At 36.3% G+C, this 13,357-nt stretch overlaps 2 protein-coding genes across 2 annotated transcripts; both read right to left on the bottom strand.

Moving 5' to 3' along the window:
* Positions 1-5,383: 5,383 nt before the first annotated feature.
* On the bottom strand, positions 5,384-6,261 carry LOC132286466 (uncharacterized). The gene has a single exon (XM_059788809.1). It carries the CDS (start codon positions 6,036-6,038, stop codon positions 5,532-5,534), a length of 507 nt encoding a protein of 168 aa, XP_059644792.1. The 5' UTR covers positions 6,039-6,261; the 3' UTR covers positions 5,384-5,531.
* Positions 6,262-10,067: 3,806 nt separating this feature from the next.
* On the bottom strand, positions 10,068-13,002 carry LOC132280849 (probable alpha,alpha-trehalose-phosphate synthase [UDP-forming] 9). The gene is made up of 2 exons (XM_059782608.1): positions 11,081-13,002; positions 10,068-10,528 (listed from the first exon to the last, which is right to left on the bottom strand). Exons 1-2 carry the CDS (start codon positions 13,000-13,002, stop codon positions 10,201-10,203), a joined length of 2,250 nt encoding a protein of 749 aa, XP_059638591.1. The 3' UTR covers positions 10,068-10,200.
* Positions 13,003-13,357: the final 355 nt, after the last annotated feature.

The following is a 13,357-nucleotide window of genomic DNA, read 5'->3' on the forward strand; positions in this document are numbered from 1 at the left end:
AAAGAGTAAACATCTAATTTTTTTTTTTCTTTTCCTTCCATATTTTATTTATCTTTTATTTTTTATCATTTTTTTTTCTTCTAATTATTGTTTTTTATCTCTTTTGATATTAATTTCTTTTATTTTCTTTTCCTTTTTATAAAAAAATCAATTAAATTGAATTTTTTTTTTCTTTGCTTAAGAATTAATTGACATCCTTTCTATTCAGCAAAGTTAGTGGCAGCTGGCAATTTAAGCCGAACGCCAAACACTAAGCCCTAAAATACATTCTCATTTTGTCTATTTACAAGAGGTGAGGGTGAGAAGGCCTAAATTTGCATCTAGTTCGTAAGGACCCATTGTTTCCATAGGACATTCGGTAATTCATCCAGCCACTTTCTTTTTTTGTTTTTGAGTTTTTTTTGCCAATCAATCAATCCTCGGCAACGGCGCCAAAAACTTAGCGCTTTATGAGCTGTCTTTCGTTTGACCTTTTGTTTGGTCTCAAAACGATGCTTTTTGCAATAACTTTTATTAATTGCACAATGACCCCTCCAAAAAGTGAAAACTACGTCATCTATTCAAATCTTGAAAAAGATCAAGCGAATTCACTTTTGAATGTGCATAAGGAAAATAAGGAAGCTAACGACTTGCATCGCATGTCGTTAAAAGCCTGCAAAAACCCTAAAAAACTTGTTTTTAACACTTTAAGAGAAGGGTTGCAAGTGTCAGAGCCAAAGTGTTTGTCTGGTCGGATTTCCGTTTTAACAAATCATATATGGATTCACTTACAAAAAAAAATCCATCGAATTATCGGATCGAGTAAAATACTTATTGGATTCGAATCATATCAGATCCGGATCCAATCCATTCACAGATCTACTATCAGGTAGACCTGTCAATGGATCGGATTCGGATCGGATCGATCAAATCCATATCCTATTTGTTAAGCAAACGATTATTGGATTCGGATCACTAACGAGTTCTCGGACTGAATGTCCCAATCCATATCCTAGTTAGCTCAGACTCGGATCGGATTCAAAATCGGATTAAATTAATATTTATTAACATATATAATTATAAAGAGTATGATATTATTAGTATGTGTACTAAGAGATTTATTAGCATGTGGATGAGAACATCACAATATTTTTATATAACATTATTATTATTTTGGATTACCTTTAATACAATTCTAATAAGAGTATTGATGTATATATGTGTAAAATTATTGATAAATAATTATATATATATATAATTATTTATATATATAATTTTAATCGGATCGGATCGGATCAGTATAATCCATATCCGATTTGTTAAACTAACAGATTATCGGATTCGGATCGTAATCGGGTTATCGAATTTTTTGTTCAATCCATATCCGACTAATAGGATCAGATTCGGATCGGATCCTGATCAGGATCCACTCCATTGACAGATCTACTAACAGGTGCTACCCCTGGTTTCTTCCTCACATCCATTCTTAGCATCCTCATTTTTGCGACATGCCTAATAATTGTTCTATGACCTTAGATAAGAAAATGTTCACTTTGGATAATCCTTTGATTTTAAAGTATAACCGTTTCGTCATTAAAAAAAGTTCTCAATCTTGGACCTTTTAGATTCCAAGGCAATCCACCTTTTTTTATTTAATTTTTTTTTTTTAGGAAGGTAAGTTATATATTATAAACTGAGAGTACAAGGGAAAGCCCAAAACAGAGGCCCAAAACAAGCCATACAACAGTTGAAAAAGACAATAATATTCTAGAAGCCCTAGAATAGGCTTGTCTGAAACAACATGACATCCGGTGTGGTGAGTGCGATGAGGCAGAGCCTCTAATGTTCAGTCTGGCTCCGATGGAGGCCTGATGAAAGACTGAGGGAGACCCCATTCAAGAACGATCCTTCTCGCCATAGGAGAATCCCTTACAGTGAAGGAACTAAGCCTTTGCTTCACTAAATCCATGGTGCGCTATAGCAACCTTGTTTGAGTTTGTCTTCTATTTTTGAAGGCTCTTTCATTGCAGTCCATCCAGATCTGATTTACAAAGGTGGATAAAACAAGCTTGTTGATCGAGTTTTGCAGGTTTCGTCCCCTCCAACTAAATGAAGCCCAATCAATGAGATTTTCCCAAGAAGAGGGCAAGGTACGAATTCGACATAAATTGTGCAGAAATTTCCAAATTGGGTTGATGAAGGGGTAGGAAAAGAAGAAGTGATCATGGGTTTCATCAGCAGAGTAGCAAAAAGGGCATAATCTGGATCCGGTGAAAGATTGCATGCATTTCCTGTCATACGTGGAGATGCGATTCTGAATACCCAGCCCAAGAGTGATTTTGCATCGTGGAATGGAGAACGACTGCCAAACCAGATGTTGCCATTGCCTTGGTTGGTGGTGGGGTGCAAGCCAATCAATAGTATGCCTGATAGAGAAGTCACCCGAGGGTGAGGGGATCCATGTGGTGGCATCTGGAGATGAAGATGGAGGATTGATCCGGAGAAGGTCCTGAAATTGCAAGGTAAGTAAAGGTGGAAACTTCCAGCCCTCGTTCCCAATTAGTGAGGATAGACGCTGTCCTGGCGTAATAGGCGAGTTGTGAACTAGGTCAGGGGTGGCTAGGTAAGCGAGTGGCCCAATAGGGAGCCAGTTTTCCTCCCAAAAGTAAGTTCGGTTTCCATCTCCAACCTTCATTTTAATCATAGAGCGAGCAGAACCACGAAGCTGCATAAGCTTCTTCCAGTTACTTGAACAAGCCTGTGGAATATTCATAGTCCAGAAACATATTCCTCGAATGAGATGTGTCTTAACCCATTGAGTCCATAAATTATCCCTACGCTCAAACACGACATTCCAAAGGAGTTTAAGACAAGCAGCATTATTGTAGACCTCTAGGTTCCGAAACCCTAGGCCTCCACAGTTTTTGGGCTGACAAACAGCATGCCATGCAATTTTTGCCCCTGTGGATGAGAGCTCATTCCCTTTCCAAAGGAAGTTCCTTAGAAGCCCATTAATCTCTGACAAAACTGACTTAGGCAAGATGAAGATGTTTAGCCAGTAGCTGACCATGCTGTAAAGCACCGAATGGATTAATTGAATTCTGCCTGCATAGGAGAGAAAGCATGAGGACCAATGAGTGATTCTTCTAGTAACCTTCTCCACCAGGGGTCTACAGTCAGCTGCTGTAAGTGATGAGGAGATTAGAGGAACCCCAAGATATCTCATAGGCAGCTTCCCACATGCAAACCCCAATAAATTCTCAATTTCAATAGCAAGCTCAGAATTGACTCCAGACACAAAGAAGTTGCTTTTTGAGTAGTTGATACTGAGTCCAGAGAGAAGAGTGAATTGGTCAAGAGCCCTCTTTAGTGTACCAATTGAGGTCAGGTCCCCATAGGAAAATAGAAGCAAGTCATCAGCAAAAATGAGCTGAGAGATAGCTAAATTCCTGCATCTTGAGTGAAACTTAAAAGAGGGGTTGGCAGCAATAAATATTTTTGTGATAGATGTGAACACCTCCATAGCAACTACAAAGAGTAGGGGGGAGATAGGGTCCCCTTGCCTCAATCCCTTCACCCTCGAGAAGTGGCCGTGAAACTCCCCATTAATTGAGATGGTAAAAGAGGGAGATGTGATACAAGCTTTCACCCAATTAACAAAGGAGGGTGGAAAGTCAAAGAGAGCAAGTGAGTCCAAGATAAAGTTCCATCCCACTGAATCAAAAGCCTTCCTTAAGTCGACTTTGACAGCACATCTTGGAGGGGCAAGGTGTCTGTGATACCCATGGAATAGCTCTTGGGCAAGGAGTACACTGTCACCAATATGTCTCCCTTTTACAAATGCATTTTGACAGGGGTCAATAATAGAGGGTAGGACTTTCTTGAGCTTATTGGCAATGAGTTTGGCAATGCACTTGTAGATAGTGTTGCAGCATGATATAGGTCGAAAGTTATTCAGTGAGGATGGGTTAGGGACTTTGGGAACCAAAGCTATATAGGAATTGTTAATTTCTTTGAGGAGGTTTCCACTGAGAAAGAAAGCTTTGATACTTAAAACAATGTCATTCCCTATAATAGGCCATGCTTTATAAAAAAAATGTGCATTGTATCCATCAGGTCCCGGAGATTTTTCCTTATTGAGGGCTAGGAAACAAGCTTGAATTTTAGCTTCAGAAGGAATTGAGACAAGGTCATCTAAGAACTGTCTGGGAAGAGATTTTGTGATAAAAGGCTGTAGTTGTGCAATTCCAAGGTAGGGAGGGGGTGATGAACCCAATAGAGTTTTAAAATGGGAAATAATCTCAGCATTAATAAGAGATACTTGGTCAATGGAAGATCCATCTCTAGCAGTCAAGCAGGTGATCTTTTTCCTATTGATTGTTGAATTGAAGATTTTGAAAAAATATAATGTATTGCTGTCCCCAACCTTCAACCATCTGACCCTGGATTTTTGCCTGATAAAATGCTCCTCTGAGAGAGCTAGGGAAGTATACTGCTCCATAAGCTCCTTCTCCACCAACTTTAGGTGCTCATCCATAGGGTTGCAATCCAACTGCTCCTGACAGTTAAAGAGTGTAAGCTTAGCCTGACTAAACATCTCAGAAGCTTGAGAGATCTCCACTCTACATCTTTGCTTGAGCAGCCCTTTTAGAATCTTCAGTTTCTGAACAATCTTGAACATGGCTGACCCCTCAATAGGATTAGCCCAAACCTCCTCAACGGTAGTAAGAAACTGGGGGTTGTCAGCCTAAACCTCCCCAAACGTCTACAATGGACATCTCTATTTTATAGGTCAGATGTGTGTCAACATTTAGTGGTACAATAAACATTAATTTGAGAAAGAAAAAAAAAATTTGAAAAGCAAGAGAAATAAAATGTCTGTTCCCCTATTTTGAATATTCTATCAAACCACTTTATTTCATAATAAATAAAAATAAAAATAAAAATAAAAATAAAGCATCATAAATCATAATTTAAACCAACCAACAAAACCACAATTTCAATATAATAAACACACATGAAAAGAATAGTGATATAGTTGTCAAGTGTTAACTGTCACAAGACACCGGAACATCCCGGACATACTCCTGACTCGGTCCCTATGCGCCCTCCCTATGCGCCCGGGACATACTCTGACCTGATCCCACCTAATATAAAATATGGTAAAATTTTAATTTATAAAAAAATTTATATACAATGCCTCCTTAAATTTTTAATTTTTAAAATTATATTCTAAATTTTTCTTTCCTTTTTCGTTTGCTCTTAATATTCTTTTGACTTTCTTAAAAAAAAAATTAAATTTTCCTTCTTTACTCAAACTCTTTTTAAGCCTCCCAAAGTTCTCATTTTTCTTCCTTTTATTTTTTTTTTCAATCACTAAAATTTTCTTTATAAACAAAGACCATATGAAAATTTTCTTTAATCTCTAATAAACCGAAAAATATATAATAATAATAATAATAAAAAAAAAAAAAAATTCACAAATGGCACAACCTCAATCCTCATCCCACCAACTGGCGCAATTTAGCCAATCCGGCGCACCAACTGGTTTTTCACTCTTCAATACTCACCTGAAATTCAGCCCTACCTTGCCGATAACCATCGACGATCTTCGCCGATGCCGGAACCGGGGAGTACCGAGTCGAGAAGTTCCGAAACCAACCGTCCTCATCGGAATTACCGTTTTGACCCGGCCCTTGGTCGAAGTTGAGGGCGTAACTGAGAGGATCGTATTGGAATTTCGCGTTCCTTCCTCCTCCTCCTCCTCCGACGAGGCTTCTGTTCCGATTGAACCGTCGTATGAAGGTCTTCCACCTGGGACCGGCGACGATCTCCGACCACTCCCGAAGCTTCTTGAGTACTCCGATCCCCCGGGCCCACCAGCCTTCCTCGATCTCCGCCGGCCGCATCCTCTGCCACCAATTCCTTCCGATGGTCGCCGCCAATCTATTGGAACCGAATCTTGGTATGCAGAAACAACAACGTCTCTTCGCGATGAACATTTCTGTAGCCATCTCTTCATGCTCGAAGTGAGAGAATTCACCACCTTCACTACTCATCTCTCTCTCTATATATCTATGTATATATGCACAGAGGTTGGTTTTGAGGTTTTAGGTAAGACTTAGGCACCTATAAAGGAAACATATGAATACAGTTCATTTTAATTTCGCTCCTTCCTTGCTTTGCTTACCCAAATATATATATATATATAGATATATATATATACTGATTTACACCAAGTAGTTAGGCATAACTACATGATCCTCTCCTCACTTATCAGTGATATTTTTGTAGCATTCATTTCTAATAGCAGCTGGCCATTAATGATTGATTTGGCTGATGTCATGGACTTTACGATCTTTAGAATACCCATCATATCCTCCTATTCGAAAAGGATGCAGCCCAAAACGGTGCGGTATTAATGTAGTTTTGAACTAAATTATATTTGATTCTAAATTCAAGTGGCTGATTCGATGCCTTTAGCATAGATATCCTAAATAACATAGGTCTTCCGTTTAAAATATAACCACCTCTGGTTTAGGTCTAAGTGACATTGACTTCCTTTGTCATAAAATATAAGATTAGTATATGATGATATCATCTTTAAAATTTACTTAAAATCTGATAATGTTATTAGAAAGTTTGAAAATGTTATTTTGACTATATGTTTAATTATTAAAATTAAAATGAGTGTAATAGTCATTAAACACATTCAAATCAAGGTCAATATCGATTAACATGGGACATTATCAATGTTATTTTTGAAATTATAAGAAAAATGTTTATTATTTCGGTAATTTATAAAAGAGGTAAATATAGTATTTTTTATTTTTTATTTTTTATTTTTTATTTTTTTTAAAGAAGTGAATGTGTTTTTCAGAGTATATGCTTGAAAATAATTACTCTAATAAATATTTTAAAATATTAATAACTTAAAAATATAATTGACTAATGGGATTTTAGATAGATGTCTATGGAATTGAGTTTGCATCAAGGCATGATTAGTGAGAGTGACAACCCATAAGTACCGGTAAATATGTTTGGCTCATCCGTCATCATCTACCTTACCTAATGCTGGGAAAGGGTATCACGGTAATTTAATAATTTGGTTGGTGAGATGTGATGATGATCTAGTGCTTCGCGAGTGATGGTATGTCAAGGAGGTGGGGTCTCACCAGGTGTGATCAAGTGGGAAGTTAAGTGGGATCCACACGTAATTTATGATTGCCAAGGAGACAAGTGGGGTCAACAAATTGTATTACTCTGGGCCCACCAGGTTGTTGCCAGCAAATCAGGCCATAGGGATTTTCTTTCTGGCAGGAGGCGAGAAAAGGAAAGAAAATCATTTTCAATGGGAGCTGTGAGATAAGGAAAAATTATATGGGATTACATAATGTGACCATCACAACTTAATGCATAAGCAAATGTTTCAACCATAAAATATTTAGAATCAGTGAAATTTAATCATAAATAAGTAAAAAAATAATGATAAACAAGTTGATTTTTCAATGTATCTAATTAACTGATTTATATAAATGTTGATGACATTATTACTGTTATTAAATAAAATGATGTCATTATGTATTCATGTATAATACATATTAATTAATGAAAAATCAAAATAGGCATATTTCTACTCCACTTTTATTAAAAAATAACAAGAAAGTCGTTGAGTTTATTAATGCATCATTACCCATTTTATAATACCTTTTTCGTCTTACCTTATTTACTTTCTTTGCTATATATATTTTTTTATTTTTTACATAAATCCTTAGTCTTTCAATTTTATTGTCAAAAGAGTTCAGACTTTTTATTAACAAGCACACATTAACTTAAATATTCAAATTAATTATAAAAAATCACATCAAAAAAAAAAAAAAAAATCAAATTAAACTCAAAACATAAAATAGAAAGAATTTTTTTTTTTATTTTAAAAAATTACCATTTCCACCATCATACAAATTAATTCTTAAAAATTACATTAGAAAAAAAAAAAATTCAAAGGTAACTCGAAACATAAAAGAAAAATAAAAGAAACAAATTGCCATTCCCATCAGTATTATCATCAAAGTAATTTATGGTTCATGAAGTTTTAATAATTATTCAAATTTTTTTTTTAATGCTAACAAGATTAATTACATAGTTAATCTCTGTTATTTCTTCATTTGTAAAAATTTTCATTATCACTTACAAATATCAATATCTAATGAGAGAGAGAAGAAAAAGTTAGTACAAAATAGAGAGAGAGAGTTTAGAAAGGCAGGAAGTAAGAGAAAAAGAGAGTTTAACCAAAAAAAAAAAAAATATAAGAAACCAAAAACATTAATTGGGAAAGAGGGTGGAGACAAAATGATCTTATCATAACTGAAAAAGGTAATTGTGGTACTTGAAAAAATAATTATTAATTTTTAAATATAGGATTAGAAGTGTACGAATATCGCCTCACAAAATCAAAATCTAAAACATATATATAATTTGTATATATTCATTTGTTTGTCAAATTGCATTAACCATTCTATGTACAGTGATTTATGGTATTACTATATATAATTTGTAAGTAGTATTTATTTGTTGGTCAAATTGCATTAAACCTCTCTGTGTTTTTAAAACGTTTCAAAATATTCCCTTTACTTTCAATTTTTTTATTTTTTATTTTTGCAACAAACACTCTTAATTTACCATTTATTGTGATGATGTAAATAATAAACAATTTTTTAACTTTTAGAACTGATGCCACACTATCATATAAATGTATCAAATGCATGATTCACTTTGGTCTAGTCTAATTTATCAGTTATAAAGATTGTTACTCGAAGTGTTGGAAATAAATGAAATACATATACTCATGATTCACTTTTTCACAATGAGCTCAATTGTGTAAGCATTGAGCTACACTTTACTGGACTTAATTGAGTAATGCGCCTAAGCCAATATTAGTTACAGTTTGGTCTAATGCACTTTTTAGGCTGTTTTTGATGTTCGACCTTATGGATTAGAAAACATTTTCCTTATTCCAGGTAAAGAGTGTTACAAAAATAAATAAATAAATAAATGAGGTATTTCAATGTAAACTACTTTAATTTTAAATTGTAAATTCTTCTTACTCAAGCATGAAATAGTAAGCAGGTAAAAGTAACTTTGGTTACTGAGTTAGGACTAAAACCTAACGTCAATTTCTCAACCCAAAAAAACCACGTGACTGGGAAAAAAATACAAATATAAAATGTTACATCAAGTGTCAAAAAGTACTGACGCGACATTTGAAAATAAGAAGTATATTTTCAATGTGCCTGGTGCACCATGCACGACCATCATAATCGTTCATATCCACGCGTGCTGTGCACGTGAATGTAACGTGTAACATTGAATATCTTATCGAAAATGAGGGATGGATTAAAGATTTCGATTTTGTCTTTTTAGCAATAAAAAGCACAATGGCATAACTCACGCTTCTCGAAAAAATAAAATAAAACAAAATAGAGAAAAGGGAAAAGAATGAGGTATAAGAACAAAATGAGTATAGGTATACCAACTACTGATGTTCTTATATTGTATTTAACGTACTCATTACAAACATCAAAAACTCTGGCTAAGAAGGTAGGTTGCTCCAAAAGATGATGTACATGTTATAGAAAATACACAGCCATCTTTGATGCAAAGTTGCAAACCAATTCATGTTAGACCTATTTTTCTTTTTTATATCTATCCTTACCACTAAACCTGCCAAGTCATGAACTGATTGTATCTGTATGTTAATATGTAACCCAAAATTTAAACCATGTACCTGCACCAGAATCCCTCCATATCCAACCAGTCACACCCTTCCGGCATTTTTATCAATTCCCGACGACAACCAACGAAAGGTGATGTTGCATTGCAACTCAATCAGATGATGAAGTTGAAGCAGCCGCTGCAAGGTCTTGAAGCAATGTCAAAACATCATCAATATCGTCTAGAAAGTATGTGGCTTTACTCGGTTTTTGGCCAACAGTGCATGTGAAGATCTCTGGATTCGAAGGAAGTGATGCACTACAACCTGTGGTGGCTAATATGCTCTCAAACATGTCCTCATCCGATCTATCATCACCAATACACAACACAAAGTCTGGTGGCTTTCCTTTACCAGACATTGTCGAAAGAACTTTCTCTACAACCACACCTTTTGTCACTCCCTGTGCATGTGACGAGGCAATTGTTAGGCCGTTTGGCCATAACAAAAGATCAAGAATCGAGAAAAAAAAGAAAAGAAAAAAAAAAGAGGCTGTATATATGTACCTGTGTTTTAACTTCAATGATATGCTTGCCTCTCTTGACAACTACAGGCTCATTTGCAAGGACATCTTCAAGATGATCCAACATTTCCTTGGCCTGACAGGATCCAAAAATAGGGTCTGCATCTCCGTGGTTCCACACTAACCCACTCTCTTTCGCCTCTATAAAAGAGCCATCAGTTGACTCCAAGTATGTTGCCATAACCGGTTCTGCAAGTCTTTTCCAATCAAAATCAGAAGTTAAGGGACTGGATTCCCAATTGGACATTCTACTCCACCTAAAGAGAAAGCAAAGGAAACCCTCAGTCAGCTAAAAAATTCATCGAAATTGCAGCCAGAAAAATAATAACCATTATATTCACAAAAATAAATAAATAAATAAAAGTAATAACCATAACCATTATATTCACAAAAATAAATAAATAAATAAAAGTAATAACCATAATAAAACCCTTAGTTTCGCTAAAAACAGACTGCCTCTCAATTATTTCACAAAAGGTCGAAGTTAAAAGTGTTGTATGACAAAACATCTAAATAAGACATTATTACTATTATATTTGGATCCAAAAGAGTCTTATTTAGCAAAGTCACCATAAAGTCAAGATAATGTGCAAGAAGAAGGCTGCAGTAGTAAGGAGTGATATAATTTGAGCCGATTAAATCTGGATTCAGCATATAAAGAAGGAAATGGCCTTATGATAAGAGTATAGTGATGGAAAAGTACTAATGCATTCATGTATATGAGACCTAGGCTTTGATCAAGCTGTGTTGACTCGAGCGAGGGCTTGACCACCAAATAAGCAGAGCTAAAAATATTGACAACTACATACCTTACAAAGTATCCATGTTCAGCTGCTATTCCTAGATTCTCGCACTTTGAAAGCCATCCACTTAGAGAGTCTTGCCCCCTTCCGCTAACAACAAAGACAGTGTTCTTAGGGTCACTGCAGAGATTCTCCAGAACAGAAATGACATTAGGATTGGGTTCTTTGACAATAGCAGCATCGGGCACCAATGTACCATCATAATCCAAAAATACCGCCCTGCTTTCTGCCCTCTTATATGCCAAGCCGATATGATTAATAGAAAGCCTCTTAAAAGTTGGAGAAAGTGACATAATAATGTAACCTAGACCAAGACCAAGGCCCCAGCATTGTTTACCATACTGCTCTCTGCATGCTCGCACTAAATCCTGCACAACACTGCGAGCCCAGTAAGTCACATCATGAGAGCTCACATAACGGTAGTGCTTCTCATGCCGCAACTGTTTCTCCAAATTAGACATTGTGATGGCCGCATTTAGTGCTTCAGCTACAGCATCAATATCCCATGGATTAACCCTGATTGCCCCACTTAGAGAAGGTGAGCACCCTATGAACTCTGAAAGGACAAGTGTACTTGTACGAGGGGATCCATCTGCAATACCCATAGCTTCATCCATTTTTGGAGTTCCCTGCCTGCAAACGATGTACTTGTATGGCATAAGGTTCATTCCATCCCTCACAGCATTCACTATGCAACATTCTGCCAAAGCATAATAGGAAGTCTTTTCATAGAGTGGAACATAACGGTCAATTAGGATCACTGGTTCATAGCCTGGAAAGCCATAAGTTTCATTTATCCTTGTGGCAGTTGCATACGTCTCCATTCTTGCTTCCTGAACATCTTTCCCTGTGCTCCTTGCAGGATTCACAATTTGCACCAAGACTAGTTTGCCTTGCCACTCTGGATACTGTTTTAGAAGCTGTTCCACAGCTAATAGTTTCAGACTAATGCCTTTAAAAATGTCCATGTCATCGACGCCCAGAATAAGTTTCTTCCCCTTGAACTGTTCTTGGATTTCTTTGACTTTGGAAAATGACAACGGGTGGTTTAAGACAGATTCAAGTCGGCCCATATGAACCCCCACAGGCAATATCTTGATATACACAGTTCGGCCAAAATAGTCAACTCCAATATAACCCCGCTTAGATTCATAGTTTAGCCCCAACATTCTACTACAACAAGACAGAAAGTGACGAGCATAATCATATGTTTGAAAACCGATTAAATCTGCATTCAGCAGTGCTTTTAGAATTTCGTCCCTTACTGGCAGAGTTCGGTATATTTCTGATGAAGGAAATGGACTGTGAAGAAAGAACCCAACCTTGACTCGATGGGCACGCCTTCTTAAAATTGTGGGGAGAATCATAAGATGATAGTCATGAATCCATACATAATCCTCTTCAGGACTGCTAACCTCCCTGACTTTATCTGCAAACACCTTATTAGCAGAATAATAGGCCTTCCAAAGCGACTGGTCGTAGCGATTGCCATAGTCCGGACACAAGGGCAGCAAGTAATGGAAAAGAGGCCACAGATATTGCTTACAGAACCCGTGATAAAACTTCTCATGTAGTTCACAAGAAAGAAAAGTAGGCACACAGTTAAACTCCTCCAGCAATCTATTGGCTACTTCATCTTGTTCACTTGCATCTACATCAACCTTCAGAGATCCCACATAAAAAACATCAGTTTCACTTCTGAAACCATCCTTCAATTGTAACAAAAGTGAATCCTCGTCAAAACTGAAGCACCATGCGCCTGTCTCTAAATCCTTCTGAGCATGTAGCGGCAGAAAATTTGCCACTATAATCACTTTCCCCCGGGACGATGGGGAGTTAACATCTACATCTTTACTCTCACTACCTTGACCTTCTAGCAGTTCACCAGCAGTTGTCACCACTGGAGGGATTTTAGCAGTTCGAGACATATTTCACAGTTCCCCAAGAACCTGTTTGGAAGGTTTTAGTAAAAAAATATGTCACGATTAGTATGAAAATGACATAATGCTGAAAAATATGTGCAAACATTAAATAGATAGGTACACATCACTTGGAAATAATATATTAGTCCACAAATCTTCCATATAAGGTCAAACATCACTCGAGTTTTTAAACTAAATTACATACTATTCCCTGTTCTTTCCCTCTCCACAGTAGGTCTTTTATGGATCAGACAAATAAACAAACTATGTCATTCAGGGAAAAAAAAAAAAAAAAAACTTTGTCACTGAAGAGAAGAAATGCTAAATGTTTCAACAATCAAATATGAGTTAGAAAGATCCA

This window comes from Cornus florida, unplaced genomic scaffold (assembly GCF_030987335.1).
Source record: "Cornus florida cultivar Cherokee Brave unplaced genomic scaffold, ASM3098733v1 CherokeeBrave_3.0.0_Hap2_Chr11, whole genome shotgun sequence".
Classification (NCBI taxonomy): Eukaryota; Viridiplantae; Streptophyta; class Magnoliopsida; order Cornales; family Cornaceae; genus Cornus; species Cornus florida.